Below are 20,317 nucleotides of genomic sequence, written 5' to 3'. Positions count from 1 at the left end.
AATAATAACTGGAAGGGCCCAAAATGTGACCAGTGTTTGAAGAGATGAAAATACCAGTTATCCTACTTTGATCATTACTCATTGTCATGGTATCGATGAACTGAATTGCCCTACTGAACTCCATAAATTATACAAATATTGTCATTACATTTTTAACAAAATTAAAAAAAAAAACATAAAAATAGATGAGTTTATCCAAGATACACACAGGTCAACATATAAAATCTGTATTTCTACAAACCAACAATACAAATAGAAAATTAAAAGTTTTAAATGTGATATTTACGATAACATCAAAAGCAACCTGTGACTTATTGAGGTATAATTTATACAGAGTAATTGCATACTTAAAGGACAGGGCGAGAGACTTTTAAAATTCTTAAATATTTATTTGACAAATGCTCTTTGTAGGTTGAAGGTATTAAAAGTAATCAATTGATATACATATACATGGTGTAATGGTTAGCATGATCAAATTAATTAACACTTCTATCATTTCTCATAGTTACCATTGTGTGTGGGAAAGGAAGGAGAGTAAGAACACTTAAATCAATTCCTCTCATCAGATTTCAAATGACAGTACAGTATTTTTTACTGTAGTCACTATGTTGTGCATTATATATTCTCAGAGATTACTCATCACTGAAAGTTTGTTCCCTTCGCCCAACTTCACCCCAGTTCCCTCAGACCCTAGAAACCACTGTTATACTTTCTGCTTCTGTGAGTTCCACTTTTTTAGATTCCACATGTAAGTGATGTTTTATGGTATTTTTTCTTTCTGTGTCTGTGACTGACATTTCACCTAGCATAATATCTTCTAGGTTCATCTGTGTTGTCACGAATGACAAGATTCCCTTCTTTTTAGTGTCTGAATAACATTCCATTGTGAAGATAAAGCACATTTTTTTTTTTTTAGTCTTCATCTGTCAGTGGACATTGATGTTGTTTTCATATCTTGGCTGTTGTGATTAAGGTCGTAATGAACATAATAGTGCAGATATTTTTTAAAGATACTGATTTCATTTTCTTTGAATACACACCTAGAAGTTAAATTACTGGATCTTATAGTAGTTCTATTTTTCAGTTTTTGAGTACCTTTTCTACTTTTATCCATAAAAGCTGTACCAATTTATATTCCCTCCAAAATAGGATAGGGAGTCTCTTTTCTCCACACCCTCACCAAAACCTGGTAGACTCTTGACAAATGTGCATAACTAAAACCTGAACCACTATGGAGAAAGTTTTCATTACTCAAAAATTTTCCTCATGCCCATTTTCTGTGAATACACTCCAAGAGAGGTTTACTATTGCTCTGTTACCCAAACCACAGATTATGATTGCATGATCTTTTTAAAAATAGTTTTTTTAGTTGTAGATAGACACATACCTTTATCTTATTTATTAATTTATCTGTTGTGCTGAGAATCGAACCCAATGCCTCACACGTGCTAGGCAAGCACTCTACCACTGAGCTACAACCACAGACCTTATGATTTTAACCTCACCCCATTTATGTACAATGAATCAAAATGCTGTCTGTTAAAAAATTAAAATTCCGAATAATATTCTTTTATTTCAGAATTTTTAAATTAGTATAACATTTAGTTTAGTTTTGTCTTTAAAGAGACCATTGACAGCATTTTATTCAGGTTCTCCCATTCCATTCAATAACATGCCATGTTTTTCTCAGCACCACTAATACTACTGTCATTATTATCTCTCTTTGGAGAGAACCATGCCTTTAAAAAAAAACTGGTATATATTCATAATGTTGACTTCCATGATTAGAATTTTTTTCTTTACCAAAAATCAATACTTAAAAAAACAGAAATATGAAGGTATACAGAAATTTACCTTCATTAGAAAGAGTTCACAGACATAATCTTTCAGGGGTGTACTCTTACTTCAGGCTAATTCTTGGAGAAGGAAGTGGGTGCTGTTTCTCATAAATATTTGCTTACTGTGAATACCTGATCTGCTGTACCACAGAGGAGAAATGGGGACTAATTCCTGGAGAAGGAACTATGGGGGTGAAAAAGACATTCTACCAGGTAAGGGGTCAAAGTCAATGAAAATTTCTTCCCTGGCAGTCAACAGTAATAAAGCGTAGCCAAATAAATGGGAGAGGTAGTAACTAGCTGACAAACAGTGAACTAGAATATTTGAAACAAAAATGTTTTTTCTTGATTAAACCAGAACTAGAGAAGACACCTAGATATTACTAAGAAAGTGACAAAATAGAAAACTGTGAAAGATACAATTTCCTATTGGAAGACCCATAGAAAGGTGGTACGAGTCATTGGCAGTCAGGTTTCTGTTTGAGATGAGGAATTATTGAATGTGTTCTACAGTTTTTACAAGGACATTGAAATGGTACTGTACAAGTGGAAAGTGAAATCAGAGTTTCTTCCCTTTTTCAGTAAATACTGATGGAGCACCTGTGGACAAGGTAGTAGGACAGGTGTTGAGGAGGTAAATAAAACTGTCTAAGACGTGTTCCTGACTTGGAGCAATCTAATAGTAGCCATCAGATAGCTAGCACACTAAATACAGAGCACTACTTCTTAGGAACAATGTGACCACAAGAAGAGAAGGATCAGTTATGGCTGGCAAAATTGAAGAAGGACTTTACCAACTATCCTTGGTTCTCAGTATGGTCCTTGTGCCTCACACATGAGACACTAATTATTCAGCCTGCTCCATTATAAGAACTTGTTTGTCTTCCTCATCTTTCTGGGTAGTTTGAAAAGTATACAATTGAGAGGATAAGATCATGTTTCACAGGCATCTACGTGGGGTTGATGGGTTATAGAAATGTCACTTGATGGTGGACCAGGAAGGTGAAAAAAGTCTTGGGAAAGGAAAGCTAAGAAGGATTAGTTAAAGAGGAAAGCTTTGCTTGGATAGCAGTGGTGATGAGTAAGTTGAAAACTAGTAGTAGGTGATAATGTCACTTTACATCGAGGAGGAACATCTGTAGGTTTGAGAGCAAGGGAGTTACTTATTTTAACAATGACTTAGAAAAGATTCATTTCGTGGTATAAAGAAATGCAGAAAAATCTGAAATTAAGAGACTTCTGTCATAGTCTAGATAGAGAGAAGAAAATCAGTCTAGAGTAAAACCAAGGGGACCAGGAAAGATGTTCTAAAGAAATAAAAAAAACTTGTCTATCATATCCAGCAATGGACAGAAGAGAAAAAAATTCCAAAATAATCCCTAGATTTTTAACCCAGATGATGTGTAGAGTACCCAAAACCATGGACTTTGAGAAGGCAGCTCCCTCTAACACCAGGCTCTTGAACTTTTACAGTATATTAATCATAAATGATAATTTATTAATCTGTTTATATATATTATATATATGTGTGTGTATATATATCACACACACACACATATGTATATATATATGTTTTGTTTTGTTTTTTTTTTTGGTGCTGGGAATTGAACCCAGGGCCTTGTGCTTGTGAGGCAAGCAAGCACTCTACCAACTGAGCTATATCCCCAGCCCTCTGTTTATATTCTTGATGATATTGTTCTAATACATGCAGGAAACATTTGCAGATGTGTTACATACATTCTTGCTTGAAATGTTAAAATGGGCTCTTATTCAATTAAAATATAATAAATCCTTTATTTTAGCTAAGAGACTTTAGTGATGTGACCCTTACAGCCACATAAAATACACCTACATCTCTCACAGTTACTCTTTGTACTTTAATCACCCTTTGTACTTTTATATCCTTTAAATATTCCAAGTTTATTCTCTCATTATGCATAACTCTGAGCCCCATGGCCTACAATAGAACCAGAGAAATGAGAGGTATTCACTGAAAAACAATATTTGTTAAATATACAATTAAATTCTGGCTAGAATGCCCAGCTTGATTCCTTATTATAAAATCTATTAACAAAGTACATGCTGAATCAATAATTTTTTCATGGAAATTTTTACTTCCTGGTTTCGAAGTGTGTAAATCACAGGATTCATCACTGGAAAGATGACTGTGTGAAAAAAAGAAACCACTTTGTCAGCAGGTAAGGCCCTGAACGGCCGAGTATAGATGAAAATTGCTGGCCCAAACATAAGAAGTATAATAATGACGTGAGTGGTGCACGTGGACATGGCCTTGCTCTTCCCCTCAGAAGCTGACCTATGAACATGACAAAGGATAACGGCATAGGAGGCCAGAAGGCCCAGGAAGCACAAGAGGGTGAGCAGGCCACTGTTGAAGACCATCAGGAGCTCCACCACAAACGTGTCAGTGCAGGCCAGCTTGATGACCTGTGGCACATCACAGAAGAAGTTGTCCAGCTGGTTTGGGCCACAGAAGGGCAGGCGGAGGATGAGGGCCACCTGGATAATGGAGTGGATAAAGCCTCCAAGCCACAGAGCCAGCAGCATCACATAGCAGGCTCTAGGGCTCATGACAGTTGAGTAGTGCAAAGGCCGGCAGATGGCGATGTAGCGGTCAAAGGCCATGACCACGAGGAGCAGCCCCTCCCCACCTCCAAGGAAGTGCAAGAAGAAGAGCTGGGTGATGCAGCCTCTGTAGGAGATCACCTTCCTCTCAGAGAGGAAGTCCGCCAGCATCCTGGGAGCCACAATGAAGGAGTAGGAGGCATCCAGGAAAGCCAAGTTGCCCAGGAAGAAGTAGAGAGGGGCTGTGAGCCCAGGGTCTGACCTTATGGTGAGGATGATGAGGAAGTTTCCAGGAAGGATGATGAGGTAGAAAATCAGGATCAGCACAAAGACCAGAAGCTGAATCTCTCGAGACTGGGTCAGACCAAGGAGGATGAATTCAGTCACCACTGTCCCATTTTCTATCTCCATCAGCTCTCCCTATAGAATAACAGGGAACAGAGAGTTATTCCTATCTCTTCCATCTAGATTTTAACTCTTCTTGAACCAGAAGCAGGAATTTTCCACATCTATGTAAAATACCCTCTCTGCATAACCTAAGGCATCTCTTCTATCCTTAATGCAGCCATATTTCATAACTGCCAACACCTGGGCCCTGTAGCCACAATCCATCTTCTGCTTCAATCCTGTGCTTCTATTTAACAGTTCTCTCATAGGAGACTCCGGGAGACCACTGCTTTGCATTTGTTACTGATTTCCAGGAGCATATGAAAATATTTCTGATTGAGAAAATACTTAGCCCCCAATTATTGAGGTCTTCAGGTTTTTATTTGAATGGGGGATGGATAGGGTGTGACATCAAAGGGGCATGGCAAAAATGATCTATGTCTCAAGTGCACTATATCATGATTGCTTCACAGATCAATTCAATTTGCCATAACCGTTGAACTAGATAGCAGTTGGTGCACATTTATTACATGTAAATTATACCTAAGGAATGTTGAACTAAAAGGTTAAAGAAAATTCTATTTACTGGAGATATTTTCTTTTTCTCATAGAATATCAAGTCATTGACCTAGTCTAAATAAAAAGGCTCTTAGTCACTCGGAGGGAAAAATATATGAGTTTTAATCCAAATTGGGAATGTTTTCACTGCAGGGGATAAGCATAATAATCAATTGGTATGAAAACAGTATAGCAGAACTTCCATACATGTAATTTTTTTCTTATTCCTTTAAACTCTATTTTTGAAGGTTTCATAGTTTTCATAGACTCAAGGGATAATTGGATCTAAAATATACAAATAAATTATGTGGATTGCTAGTGCATGCTCCAAAGGGTTTCTAGTAGAGATGAAAAATTTTAAAGCCAGAATCATGAGTTAGAGAAAAACACCAAGGTACATTAACTTTAACTGAAAGGAGAGTAAAAGAGGAAAAGAAGAAAAGGAAAAAAAAAATTAAAAACCAGTTAAGTCCCAAATTAAGAAAAATACTTAACAATGACATATCTTTTCAAAACATCGAAGAGCTTCTCCTTTAATATATAATTCTAGTATTTCCACATTCAATCAAAAGCAAGAATTAGGAAGTACTTTATATCACTTAGGCATACACATATTCATGTGAAAACATGCACACCACCCCAACACAAAAGACACACATCATATCCCAAGGAAAAACAAAGCACAAATATTTATACATTGAACCATCAAAACCAACTTTTGTATTTTCTTTTTTCTTTTCTTTTTTTTTTCACTTAGCTATTTATTGGCCATAATATTTGCCAAAAGGCACTTTTGTGCATAAAACCCACTATTAGAAAAGTAAATTAGAAATCCCTTTCTACTTATTTTAAAGTTGAGTTCATCTTCAACATTTTACACACTCTTTTAAAAATTGATGGTATGTTTAGATCATAGAAGAAACTTCTAAGGGTCTCCAAGTTTAGGTGCTGTAGATTCTCCGCTGTGCCTTGATTTATTCCCTGTCATTTGCCTCTATTCTCCTATTGACCCCTTGACATATGGGACTCATTCCCATTAACATTTTGATTCCCCGTGTGTCCCTCTGTGTGTTTTCTATGCTCCTTTGTGGTACCTGCCATTCTCACTGCATGCTCATCACAGATTCAGAGACTGAAGATGCATACTTACAAGGTGGACTTTGCTCTAGGGAAAATGAAGTAAGTCCCTGAAACAGAAAAGCACAGAAATCTCTGCAAAGGCAAGTTTTCTGTTCTAATTATATTAAGAAAGGAACTGCTGTAAGTGGATGTCTAAATAGACACCTGAATGTTTGCTATTATCTCTACACCATTGTGTCCATTCCGGCTGAGACAAAAATTCATAGACGCTGGTAACGCAGGAGCAGTGCCAGGGCACACGCTAGGCACTACTCCTGCCTGGAGTCCAGGATGTTGGTAGGAAGTTCATGGAGCAGGCATTTGAGGCCTCGATCCCCACTGCAGCTCAGGCAATAATTCTCCCACATGTCTTCTTTATATTTTCTCATTGTTTCTTTTATTATATATAACTCCTTTCTCACTAAATATTTCTTTATTTTCTTGTTATATTTTTGTCTTTGAGTTGACTTCTTTTTCTCTTACCTTCTCCCTTTTCCTCCCCTACCTGTTCTCTGTTCCCCTTGCTGTTTCTCCATGCTCTATCTCACTTACATTCATTTTCTTTTGATTTCTCCATGTTCCATTAGTTTGCAATATTCTTCACTCTTTCCTTTTCTCTACTCATCTCTCCATTATTGGGATCTATGCTTGCTTTACCGTTAATACTAGAAACCTCACTATTGTTTTGGAGCAATTTCTTCCACTTCCTTTGGATTTGAACTGCTTTCACTCCATTTACTCTATGAACTAAGTATTTAGTTCCTGTTTCAGTACTAGATCATTTTTCCTGGACAGAATCCTTCAAATGTACTCTAACCACTTTTTAATTTTTCCCATTCCTACAGATGTTTTGTAATTAATTTTAATAAAAATGAGACTGTTTACCTTTATGCTTGAAAGAAATTTCTCATGAAACCACCCTACCAGCAAAAAATACATTTAGAAAACTTTCCAAAATAAGAATGTGACAGCTATTAATATGTGCCACGTGGTTTGTAACTCACTGGCAGATAGAATTGCTAGTTTCAGTGTGTTCTGAGAAATGCAGATATAGTTAAAGAACATCATCAATATTTGACTGATAACAATGTTGCCAATGACTCTACAAAGCACTACATAATTACATGGAAATATTAGCTCCTGCAGTTCTTTAATGTCATGATTTCTAGGCAAAGTAATGCACATCATAGAAAAACCCCTAGTTTGGACATCTAACTCAGTTTAAGTTTTTAGTCCTGCAATTTTTTAAACATAAGATATTGAAATGGTCCTCGATCTTCTTTAACCTGAGCTTTTTCACATCTTATTGTATTGATTTGAGTTAATAAAATAGGGATGATGTTAATAAATAGTATATGCATGTCTGATTCAATCACAAATAACCCAGGAAAAATGTATATTTTAAGTTTCTAAGAAACAAATATGTGATACTGATTATCTGTCTCTATCTTTGGATTGAATCCACGGAGTAATGGTAACTGTATGAATCTAAGAGAATACAAAATAAAATTTTACAGAGGTTTCACTTCAACCAATTGTCAAAGTTCCAGATTAGCGTATGCTTTTGTAAAAGAAGAACTTCTCATTCCAGCTGAGTATAAGGACCAGGTCAGAACTAATCTTCTGCAAAATCATGAAGTTGATAAAGATGTTTTGGGCAACCCTCAGCCCAGCTTTTCTGCTCTGATTACAATTGCCATCCCCTCACTTTTTTCAGTTAATAGATGCAAATTTATGAGGATTTATTAACAATAACAAGGCAACTAATATTTTAATAAACACCATGTAACCCCAGTAAAGAAATTCTAAATATCATGAGAAACTAGGGTGATGTTATCAAGAACAGGTAAAAGATGCTGCTATATTTTTAAATTCGGATTTTGCATAGTCTATTTCTGCTATGATTTTTATCTGTGTTCCAAGACAGCTGATGTCCCACCTCAAGAGTATCTGTTTCCGTTTTTCCGTTTTGTTCCTTATAAACACAAAGGTGATAAGAACATTTGCCTCTAACAATCCAACTGCACTCTCATACAGAAGACATCACCCACTTCTGCCAGAAGGGACATAGATGATTGTTCCCTCATTTGTTCTTAAATATCTCCTCTCAGAGAGGTCCTTGTACTCTTTGAAATACCCAACTAATTTGTGATGTGATGGAGAATGTGCCTTGGGAATTTGAAGGCTAATAAAGCTACAGAGGACTTTCAATGGGAATTGTTAGAATGCCAACAAGACAGAGTCAAAGAATGAGACAACAGATATGTTAGATGTAAGTACTCAAATATACGTGAGTTGAACTGTCACTTAGTTCTGAAGTCAACATCCCATCAGTGACAGAAATTACGGAATGGCAAGAATATTTGGTAGATCTGTGCATGCAGAAAGCCAAGACAGATTATTTCTTACATTACAATTAAAGGATGAAAAATAACACAATTGATAGGAACTTGTTCATATAAAAAGAAAGGAAGTTATGTGGTCCAGTAGATAGTAAGTATGCTAGATTCAACATATTCCTGATGACATGAGATAGGCATAAAGAAAATAAATTTTGTTTATAAAAATTCCTCCAGCATAGAGGAATTCTCTCTTCTCTTAGAGAAGAGAATCAGATTTTGTAAGACTAATTCCTTAAGGGAAAGATTCCTCTTAAATAGGTCCTATTGTGGTCACGACATTTGCTATTTTCTGTATTTCTCATTGTAGAGGTCTTTCACCTCTTTTGTTCGATTGATTCCTAAGTATTTCATTTTTGTCCAGGCTATTGTAAATGGGGTAGTTTTCCTAACTACCCCATTCACAATAACTTCTCTTTCTGAAGATTCATCACGCATTAAAAAAATGCATTAGATTTATGAGCATTGATCTTACAACCTGCTACTTTACTGAATTCACTTATGAGTTCTAAAAGCTTCTGGTGGAATTTCCCAGTTCCCCTAAATATGTAATCATGTCATCAGCAAATAGGGATAGTTTGAGTTCTTTCCACTATCCCTATTTTTCCAGTGTTTTGAGCATGAAGGGATGCTGTATTTTATCAAATGCTTTTTCTGCAGCTATCAAAATAATCATGTGATTCTTGACTTTAAGTCTGTTGATATGGTGAATTACATTTACTGATTTCCAGATGTTGAACCAACCTTGCATCCCTGGGATAAAACCCACTTGATCGTGGTGCACTATCTTTTTAATATATTTTTGTATGGGATTTGCTAAGATTTTTGCATCAATGTTCATTAAGGATATTGGTCTGAAATTTTCTTTCCTCGATGTGTCTCTGCCTGGTTGAGGTATCAGGGTCATATTGCCTTCATAGAATGAGTTTGGGAGGGTTCCCTCCTCTTCTATTTCATGGAATACTTTGAGGAATATTGCAACGAGCTCTTTTTTAAAGGTTTTATAGAACTCAGCTGAGAACCCATCTGGTCCCAGACTTTTCTTTGTTGGTAGGCTTTTGATTACCTCTTCTATTTCATTGCTTGAAATTGGTCTATTTAAATTGTGTATGTCCTCCTTGTTCAGTTTAGGCAATTCATATGTCTCTAGAAACCTGTTGATGTCTTTGAGATTTTCTGTTTTGCTGGAGAATAGATTTTCAAAATAACTTCTAATTATGTTTTGTGTTTCAGTCATGTCTGTTGTGATATTTCCTTGTTCATTCTGAATTTTAGTAATCTGAGTTTTCTCTCTCCTCTTTGTTAGTGTGGCTAAGGGTTTATCAATTTTGTTTATTTTTTTCAAAGAACCATTTATTTTGTCAATATTTTTTATTGTTTCTTTTGTTTCAATTTCATTGATTTCAGCTCTGATTTTAACTATTTCCTGTCTTCTACTACTTTTGGTGTTGCTCTGTTCTTCTTTTTCTAGGGTTTTGAGCTGTAGTGTTAAGCGTTTATTTGTTGATTTTTTTCTTCTTTTATTGAATGCGCTCCATGAAATAAATTTTCCTCTAAGTACTGCTTTCATAGTGTCCCAGAGATTTTGATATGATGTATCTTTGTTCTCGTTTACTTCTAAAAATTATTTTTATTTTCTTCCTGATGTCTTCTGTTATCCATTCATCATACAATAGCATGTTATTTAATCTGCAGATGTAGAAGAAGTTTCTGTTTTTTATTCTGTCAATTATTTCTAATTTCAATCCATTATGATCTGATAGAATACAAGGTAGTATCTTATCTTCTTGTATTTGCTAACATTAGCTTTATGGCATAAAATATAGTCTATTTTAGAGAAGGATCCATTGCTGCTGAGAAGAAAGTGTATTCGCTCTCTGTTGGATGGTGTATTCTATATATGTCCATTAAGTCTAAATTATTTGATTGTGTTATTGAGATCTATGGTTTCTTTGTTCAATTTTTGTTTGGAAGATATGTCCAGTGGGGAGAGAGGTTGTAAAGATAGAAAGAGCCCGCAACCTGTGTAAATACGAGGCTCTTCCCTAATTGTCCTCAACCCCTCATAAAAGCTGCAAAGAATCTTCACCTCTTATCTGTAAAGGCCAGGTGGCTGACCTTGTCTGCATAAAAGCAAACTTAAAAGATAATGATAACCCTCCTCAGGGTGACCCATAACTTAAAATAACATTGTATACAATTTTATGTTAACCAATTAAAAAGAGCACTGTAAAACTGTTTGCCTTTCATTATAAAAGCCTGCTAAACCAGGGCTTGTGGCCTCTTAGCATCACTGGTTACCGAGTGCGCAGAGGACCAGGCTCGAGCTTGCTAATAAATGACTCTTTGTTGCTTGCATTGATCATGGTCTCTGGTGTTCTTTGTGGGGTCTCAAGCCACTGGGCAGAACATATGGGGGCTCGTCTGGGATACCCCAAGCCCACCCAGACACCTGATCATAGAGTCATAAGTGACATCATTGGCTGGTGAGTAAGGCATTACCGTACTTCTGTCTGGATTGCCTGCAGGTTCTGGTTCTGGGCTGGCAAAGTCCTGGTGGACGTGCTATAGGACCCCAGCAGGGTCTCGGGAGACATCCCCTCAACCTATCTGGGCAGCCTTTGTGCTGCATCTGGGCAACCTTTGTGTTGCATCTGGGCGACTCTGTTGCATCTGGGCAGCCTTTGTGCTGCATCTGGGCAAACTTTGTGTTGCATCTGGGCGACTCTGTCGCATCTGGGCTTTTGTTTTTGTTGACAAAATACCAACTAGCCAATTTTGATCCAGCGCGCTACATGTCTGTCTGTTTGTGTATTGTATCGTATGGTCTTTACTCTTGCCTCCTATTGAATTCTTCATTGTGTTAGTTCGCTACTATTCTCACCGTTTCTCATTCTTAAATTTCTCATCTCCAATCTGGAGGAAACGGGTCTATGAATCTCCTGATAGTAAGGAGAGATACTAATCAATGGTCAAATTCATTTCATCCTTTTGGAATTATACAGGGAACAGGCTCAGGTGACTCCTAATACTTTCCTCCTGAGTCACTTCTCAGAGGTCTGTGCCAGAGGAGAGAACTTTGGTGTGGACCACCTAAAGGAGGGTGGGTTTGCTGCACTCTGCTCCACAGAGTAGCCAATCTTCACCAAGATCTACACCAAGCGAGATAAGTAAGCTTCTCTCTCCATGCACCCCACATCTGTTTGAGGTGCAGCTTTCTGTCTCTTCATTTTTGGAGGGTAAAATGGGCTACACAACACTCCCGCACATCCACTCCCTCCTGGATGCTCCCCTTCCCTTGCTGGTCAGACATAGGAATCCAAACTGTAGGATTAATACCTGGGACAATTAGTATGGAAATGCCCAGGTTCCCTTTGTTCGCATAGTTACCCGTCACTAGTCTATCCTAAGCACCTCTTTGTTTGTCGGAGGATGGGCTCCCTTTGTCCTCCCTCAGGTCCCCTATTCTTAGGCTTAGGGATACTCATTGCAGGGTACTTTACAGTCCTTCTTCTTGTTCCTAAGAGATTTGTTTACTCCAATCCCCCTAGGCGAAGAGCTCAGCAGCTCCATTCCCCAAAAGAAGTGGGAAATAATGTTTCATGATTGTCTGCATTCAAACCTAACCTGATTTCTCAAACAGGAAAAAAGGGGTTAAAAAGTCCTGGGCAATCCCTCCCTCCCCCCTGCCTGGCCTTGCTGAAGCCTGCCTTGGAATGTAAACTGTAGCAGTCTCAGCGGGAGAGGGGGGAATAACCCGAGAGAAAAAAAAGTGTTCGTTTTAAATTCCTGGACTGCTACACAGAACTAACTCATTTTCTAGGATTCTTGTTTTGTTTTGTTTTTGTTTAATGCTGTATTTCTGAGCTCATAATTATGATCCCACATACCTAGGTTAATGATTTTTTTTGATCAGTTCTATTTTTATCCACCTCTAGAGTTATTTTTAAACATCTGTGATTGTTCTCCAGTAAGTAAAGTACATCTTTTATGTGCCACCACCCAGGAGGAATATCAAGAAGGGGCCTTACTTCAAGCTCTTGTCCTTATCTTACCTATGAAGCAAGATTTAACCTGTTTGTCACAAAGGGGAAAATAAATCCTGGATAAGCAGTCGTAGGCAGCTCAATAACCAATGGCATATCTCAGTGAGGAACTTAGCAAAGTAGCTTTATTCTCAAAAGTAATGAAAAATAAGGTCTCATAATTTTCTTTGACATCCAACCTGTCCTGATGAGATGGCTAAAATGCCCTAGGCACAAGGTTTCTGTTAAAACCTGTTAGATCCTTCCAGATCTCAGTCAAGGCTTACATTGAAATGTAAATAAAGGAAGCCTAAAAGCTCAGTAGGAGACGGTCTCAAACCCAAGGGAAAAAAAAGGTAAAAAGAGTCTTACCTGAACTAAAGCAAAAGTAAATTTTATGCTGCATTACTAAAGTAATTAACGGCCATATCATTTTTCCAGGACTCTTGTTTTTTTTTTTAATTCTATATTTTTTGAGCTCATGATTTTTTTTATCAGTTCTATTTTTTATTCAACTAAAATTTTTAAACATCTGTTACATTGCAATGGAGATTCACCTATAAAGTAAGTTACAAGGCCTTTGATTTTGTGTTATTTGTTTTTGTGTCTGATGTCATGTTTTGTCTGTATCAAAACTGAGCACTCCTAAAATTAAAATTTAAAAATGGATCCAAATACTTTTTTATTCACGTGATTTAAAAGGGTTCAATTTAAATTGGGTAAACTAATAAAAATGAAATGTTTTTAGAAATGACTTGCAAGACTCTAGGTGGTCAAACTAATGAAATGTTGATGTTAAACAATGTCTAATATCAATTGTTTCTAGGACTTTTCTTTAATAGGAAAGAGACAACAAATACTGTTCAGGACACTTGTCTGATATCTTGGTTTTTGCAGAATAAGTGAATTAAGTTTAACATGTATAGGACTACTAAAATGTGTTTGTAAAGACATCTGATTAATTTGCAAAGTTAAAATGCTAATTGTTAAATAACATTAAGTACTCTCAAGTCCTTAAATTCCATGGAGTAACATACTTAAACATTATTGGTGTTTTCATAGGTTGGTAAATTAAAAAGTGTTTAAAATTGCTTTGTGTCATTACTGAAAACAAGTTTATTAAGAGTTATGTCCTAACAGGTAAAACCCCAACCCGGAGGGTGAGCGTTCCATCTGCTCCCTTACCACTTCCCCCTGCTCCCCCTCCAGTTCTGCAAAGCTCCAAGGAGCTCTTAGATTTGGATTTAGAGTTACCATCTCCTCTCTCACTGTGTTTCAGTTAGAGTACTATAAACAACAAAGTATTTTATCTTGTTAAAATGGAGTAATTTATCTAAATTCAGAAATTTCATGAGAGTTGTTTCAGAATGTGAACAAAAAGGTGTCAACAGAAAGGAAAGAAAAATAAAAGGTTCTGGGTATGGAAATATATTTAGTAAAAGGAAAAAGGAAATGTTTCTGGGTAAGAAAGTGTTTATGTGATGAAATACAAGAAAGTCTAAGTAAGTGCTAAGAAAGTCTGTGTGTAAGTAAAGAGCAAATGTCGACAAGTTTGCATGAAACTAAGTTGGTTACAAGTATGTGAGACAATCAGTTAAAGCTGTTTAAGGCTTTTCTTAAAATTAAATACTACTGTACTGACATAAACCGAAGTCTAATCTACATGGTAAGATGACAAGGATTTAAAACACTAATTTGCTCTTAACTTTGTGTCTATTAAGTTTTATTCTTTAGAACAATTAGTCTTAAAATTGGGGTGTATACAATTATGGTTAAACAACTGTTAGAGTATTTTACTATGTTACAGGGTCTACATTTTTCTTTAAAAGCTAAATTTGGTAAGATAAAAGTGTCAAGGTAATTGTGAAATGGGCACTAGTTGCATATTAAATGTGTTCATATTTTCCAGGTATACAAGTTTTTTAAGCAGGGAATTTATCAAGCGCTGCTATTCTCCAGAATAAACTTGTCTGTAATGGTAATCTATCTTAAACTTAAGGAGCACATTTTATTGGGGATTTATTTTTATCATTTAATATTCTGTTATGGGACCTATTATCAATAAGATATATGTAAAATTAGTTACTTGTTTCACTGAGATAAAAATTTAAATGAAAATGTATATCTAAGAGTTAGTGACAGCCTAATTTGCTTAAAGTTCATATAGTAGAAAGTGAAAGCATTTTGCTACACAAAAGAAAACTTAAAAGCTCTCTCAGCCGTTCTTTGATTGATTCCTGTTTTAGATATAATGTTAGACTGTGTTAACTAATGTTCATATAGACTCAGGAATCAATATATGTAAACTTCTTAAAATGACATTTAATAAAGAATGTAATGTGCAGTAGCAAAAATGGGACAACAATGACTGAGTTGGGGTCTCTGACCACATGACTGTAGCATGCCTGGTGCCTGGAAGTGTTCCTGTGTAGGAGCACAAGACGCCTAACTGCTGTGGCAGTACCCTCCCTGGGAAGGCTCTGTACAGGAATCCTATCAGCTCTAACATTGATCTCAGGCACACAGCTCTTGGGCAGAAAAAATATTGTTTTGCTAGATAACCAGTGTTTCATCAGCTCCCTTCTCTAGTTCCTGCCCACCTTACAGTAACTTTGGACAGTGGACTTCTTTGAGAGTTACACAGAGTTCCTACCATTGCACTTTGCAGTTGTGGAAAAAGTTACGTAGATGTTCTAGTCTCTGTAACTCTCCTGAAAACAAAGAGTAATGCTTACATAGTCTTTAACCTAATAATAAGACATGTATAAAGATTGCTAACATAACTCTTTAGATCTGCAACTCCATCAGAGAACAGAGCTCCATCTTATCTCAGCTTAATCTTCAAAATCTGTGTTTATAAACCTTTATTTTCTAATACTCCTTTGCCCCTCACTGAACTTAAAAATTTGGTCATGCTGGTCATGGCAAAAGGGACAAAAATTAGCTTCAGGATTAGAACATTTTACTTAAGATTTGTGAAGAGCCCTGCCTTACCTGAGATAAGGCTCTGCGTCACCCTGCTGCATGTTAGAGTGACTCCAAAATAAGTCAGACTACAGCTTATTTAAAGTTATAGTCAAAAGATTGTTTTTTGTTGTAAAATTACTATGATCTCAAATAGGGGATATAATGTGGTTCTCAGTCAAAATTCAAGATAGCTATTATACAAGCTGAATGTGTTTTTACTCTTGCTAATTTCATTTTGTAAAACTGTTGCCTGTTTATGTTTTGCAGAACATACAATCAGAACATACAACCTAGGTAACTTGTGATAATAAGCCATCACCTATAGAACAGATAGTGGTAACTTCCAGTACTAATACAGACTCCAGTTAGATAAAAGGGTAAATAACTGTAAAGTTATGGACATTAAAGTTAAAGCCCAGTACTGGTGAGACTGGCTTGCTGGATGACTAAGATCAAACTTAGAAATTGGAATTAAATACAGAGGCCAAGAAGAAACAGTATCTTGCCCTCAAAGTCAGCCTGAACCCAGGGAATAAGGGGACTTCTCTAAGGAGTGCTGCAACTCTGGGTCACACAACCTCCTGATCAAGGAGGTGGTTGAGACTAGAAGATGAAAAATCACTCAGTGCACCTGCTGCAGAGGAGGGTCATGGATAAAGGGAGACCTCCCTTGATGCTTCCAAAGGAAGCCACCTCATCAAGAGACCCTGCCTAATCAATGGCACTAGTGGAGCTAAGAAGCTGCTCTTAAGTTCTCTACAAGTGACCCCTGTGGGAACTCAGCTGACTCTTTAACAAGACAGGAACCAGGTCAACTTGACCAGATTGATCTTGGACACCCAGCAAAACAGTTAAAACTAAAATACAGCCATTCTTGGGCATTTAAAAGAAATAATATTTAAATGTAACTTAAGATGTACACTTGTATTAGCTCACTAGAATAAAGACTGGAAGCTACAAATGAAAGAAAGATTCTTCAGCAAATGTGCCTGATAACTATCAAGAGAAACTGCCAGAGTCAGAAGATTTTAGTCAGTTTAAGACCTTCCTAAGCTACACAGGTAGACTTAATCTATGTTTGCTAGTATGATTACCTAGCCCTAAGTGACAGAAGTATAGAGATCTCTACTAAACACAGATTATACCAATAAAGGGATATTTTATAAAAATCAGATGACATTAAGTAGCTTAACTATATTTTCTGGGGACATCTATGACATTAAGAGTTAAATGTTGTGTTTACATTCCTGATAACCTGAACAGTGTTAAAGTCCCCAAATAAAGGCCTTGTCCTTTCCAGCCTTTGCTAGGCCTAGTTATGGGAACAATTTCTCAGTTCTTCCACCTCCTGGTGAGAGATTGACTTCTGTCATTTTCATGATACTCAGTGGCTTGTTTCAGATGCTGCAACATTTACTTTGTACTAATCTCATTTCAGTACTCATGTCTTTTTGTTCTTCTCTCATAGAAGCAGCCGCCCCCAGATGACTTTACAACCTGCTCTTCCCCAACCAGACCTCTACCTTGGACTCCTCGATTGACCCGATTTTTAAAAAAAGGAACTCCAAGCTGCTTGCCCCACACCACCCACTTCCAGCTCGAAGAAGCCAGAGCAGTCATCGACCCCCTTCCCCAGCAGCATGGAGTTCCTAAGATTAGAGGGGGAAATGAAGCCAGAATTAAGAACAGGTAGTTAGTGTAGAAATAGGGGATCGGGTCAAATTGAGGAAATGAAGGCCATGAAACCCATCTGCCTCTGGAAGTTGGAGACTGCCCCTGGGAGAATAAATATTAAGGTTATCCTAAGCTCATTGATGACCAAATTTACCTGCCTTTAAAGACTGTAAGCAAGGAGGTCTATGTGAAGCCCTAGGAGAAAAATGTTGTTTTTATATAGATCACTCTCGGATAATCAAGGATAATATGGCCAAAGTCAGAGAGGGACTAGCAAACAGAAAGAAAGAATGGGAAGCTAGTCAGAGCTGATTTGAATCCTGGTTCAATTTTTCCCATTCTGGTGTCCACTATAGTGGGACCCCTAATGTTGTCATTACTAGCTTTAACTATAGAAACCCAAGATTGGCTCTCTAAATGTTCTTGGAAAGGGGGGAATGTAAAGATAGAAACAGCCCACAACCTGTGTAAATACAAGGCTCTTCCCCAATTGCCCTCAACCCCTCATAAAAGCTGCAAAGAATCTTCACCTCTTATCTGTAAAGACCAGGTGGCTGACCTTGTCTGCACAAAAGCAAACTTAAAAGATAATGATAACTCTCCTCAGAGTGACCCAGAACTTAAAATAACATTGTATACAATTTTACGTTAACCAATTAAAAAAAGCACTGTAAAACTGTTTGCCTTTCATTATAAAAGCCTGCTAAACCAGGGCTTGTGGCCTCTTAGTGTCACTGGTTACCAAGTGCGCAGAGGACCAGGCTCGAGCTTGCTAATAAATGACTCTTTGTTGCTTGCATTGATCATGGTCTCTGGTGTTCTTTGTGGGGTCTCGAGCCACTGGGCACAACAAGGTGTGTTAAAATAGCCTAGTATTATTGTGTTGTGGTCTATTTGATTTCTGGCATTGAGAAGGATTTATTTGACTTACATGGATGAGACACTGTTTGGGGCATAGATATTTATGATTGTTATGTCTTGTTGATTTATGCTTTCCTTAAGCAGTATGAAATGTCCTTCTTTATCCGTTTTGACTAACTTTGGCTTAAAGTCCACATTATCTGATATGAGGATTTATACTCCGGTTTTTTTACTGAGTCCATGTGCATGGTATGTTTTTTCTCATCCTTTCACCTTTAGTCTGTGGGTACCTATTTCTATGAGATGAGTCTCTTGCAGGCAGCATATTGTTGGATTTTCTTTTTAATCCAATCTGCCTATGTCTTTTGATTGATGAATTCAGGCCATTAACATTCAGGGTTATTATTGAGATATGATTTATATTCCCCGTCATTTGACTCATTTTTGTTTTTTAACACCACTTGGTTTCTCCTTTATTTGGCTATTCCTTTAGGCTAGCTCCTCCCTTTGCTGATTTGCATTATTGTTTTTCATCTCTTCCTCATGGAATATTTTGCTGAGAATGTTCTGTAATGCTGGCTTTCTTTTTGTAAATTCTTTTAGCTTTTGTTTATCATGGAAGGATTTTATTTTGTTGTCAAATCTGAAGGTAAGTTTTGCTGGGTATAAGATTCTTGGTTGGCATTCATTTTCTTTCAGGGCTTGAAAAATGTTCCAGGCCCTTCTAGCTTTTAGGGTCTGGATTGAAAAATCTGCTGATATTCATATTGGTTTCCCCCTGATTGTAATTTGATTCTTTTCTCTTGCGGCCTTTAAAATTCTGTCTTTATTTTGTATGTTAGGTATTTTCATTATGTGCTTTGGTGTGGGTCTGTTGTAATTTTGTATATCTGGAGTCCTATAAGCCTCTAGTACTTGATTTTCCATTTCATTCTTCAGATTTGGGAAATTATGTGATATTATTTCATTGAATATTTTGTTCATTCCTTTGATTTATACCTCTGTGCCTTCCTCAATCTCAATAATTATTAAACTTGGCCTTTTCATGATATCCCATAATTCTCTTAGATTCTGTTCATGATTCCTTACCATCTTTTCTGTTTGGTCAACCTTGTTTTCAAGATTAAATATTTTGTCTTCCATGCCTGAAGTTCTGTCTTCCAGGTGTTCTATCCTATTGGTTATGCTTTCTATGGAGCTTTTAATTTGGTTTATTGTTTCCTTTATTTCAAGGATTTCTGTTTGTTTGTTTTTTCAGTATCTCTAACTCTTTATTGAAATGATCTTGTGTTTCCCGTATTTGCTCTTTTAACTGTTGATTGGTTTGATCATTTAATGCCTGCATTTGCTCTTTCATCTCATCATTCAATGCCTGCATTTGCTCTTTTATCTCCTCGTTTGCTTCCCTGATTGTTTTAATTATGTACATTCTGAACTCCCTTTCTGACATTTCTTCTGCCATGCTGTCATTCGATTTTATTGATATAGCATCTAGTTTTATTTGGGACATTTTCTTCCCTTTTTGTTCACATATTGGTCAGGTATCAGTGGGACTCTGTGATATTGCAAATTTCCTCTATTGGCTTATAGTGTCCCTGTAGATTTCCAGTATATCACCTTCTAGCCTTTAGTAGCCTGAAGTCTTGGAGGAACTTAATAATGCAGTGCTCCACAAGAAAGCTGCCACTCTAGGGGTGGTGGCCTTCAGGTGGGGTATATTCCCTGCTAGTGGGCAGAGGCGCCTCCACTTTTGACTGATGGTCTGCCAAAAGGGAACTAGTCTGCCAGCTAGGGCATGGTTGGTCTGGGCCTGTGTCCGGCCTGCCACCCAGGTCAGGGGAGCTTAGTTGTGCTCGGAAGCCTGTGGCTGGCCGGCCCTGCTCTGAGATGCTGCCTGTGGTCTGGG

At 37.1% G+C, this 20,317-nt stretch overlaps 1 protein-coding gene across 1 annotated transcript; it reads right to left on the bottom strand.

The window, feature by feature from the left end:
* Positions 1-3,905: 3,905 nt before the first annotated feature.
* LOC306653408 (olfactory receptor 4N4C) lies at positions 3,906-4,945 on the bottom strand (the record flags this gene model as incomplete). The annotated part of the gene is made up of 1 exon (XM_079126414.1): positions 3,906-4,945. The coding sequence occupies exon 1, from the start codon at positions 4,830-4,832 to the stop codon at positions 3,906-3,908; it is 927 nt and encodes a 308-aa protein (XP_078982540.1). The 5' UTR covers positions 4,833-4,945.
* Between the last annotated feature and the right edge of the window lie 15,372 nt (positions 4,946-20,317).

Source organism: Sciurus vulgaris, assembly GCF_902686455.1.
Source record: "Sciurus vulgaris genome assembly, chromosome: 2".
Taxonomy (NCBI): domain Eukaryota; kingdom Metazoa; phylum Chordata; class Mammalia; order Rodentia; family Sciuridae; genus Sciurus; species Sciurus vulgaris.
The sequence above is the reverse complement of the archived record's forward strand: the minus strand, read 5'-3'. Positions and strand labels throughout refer to the sequence as shown.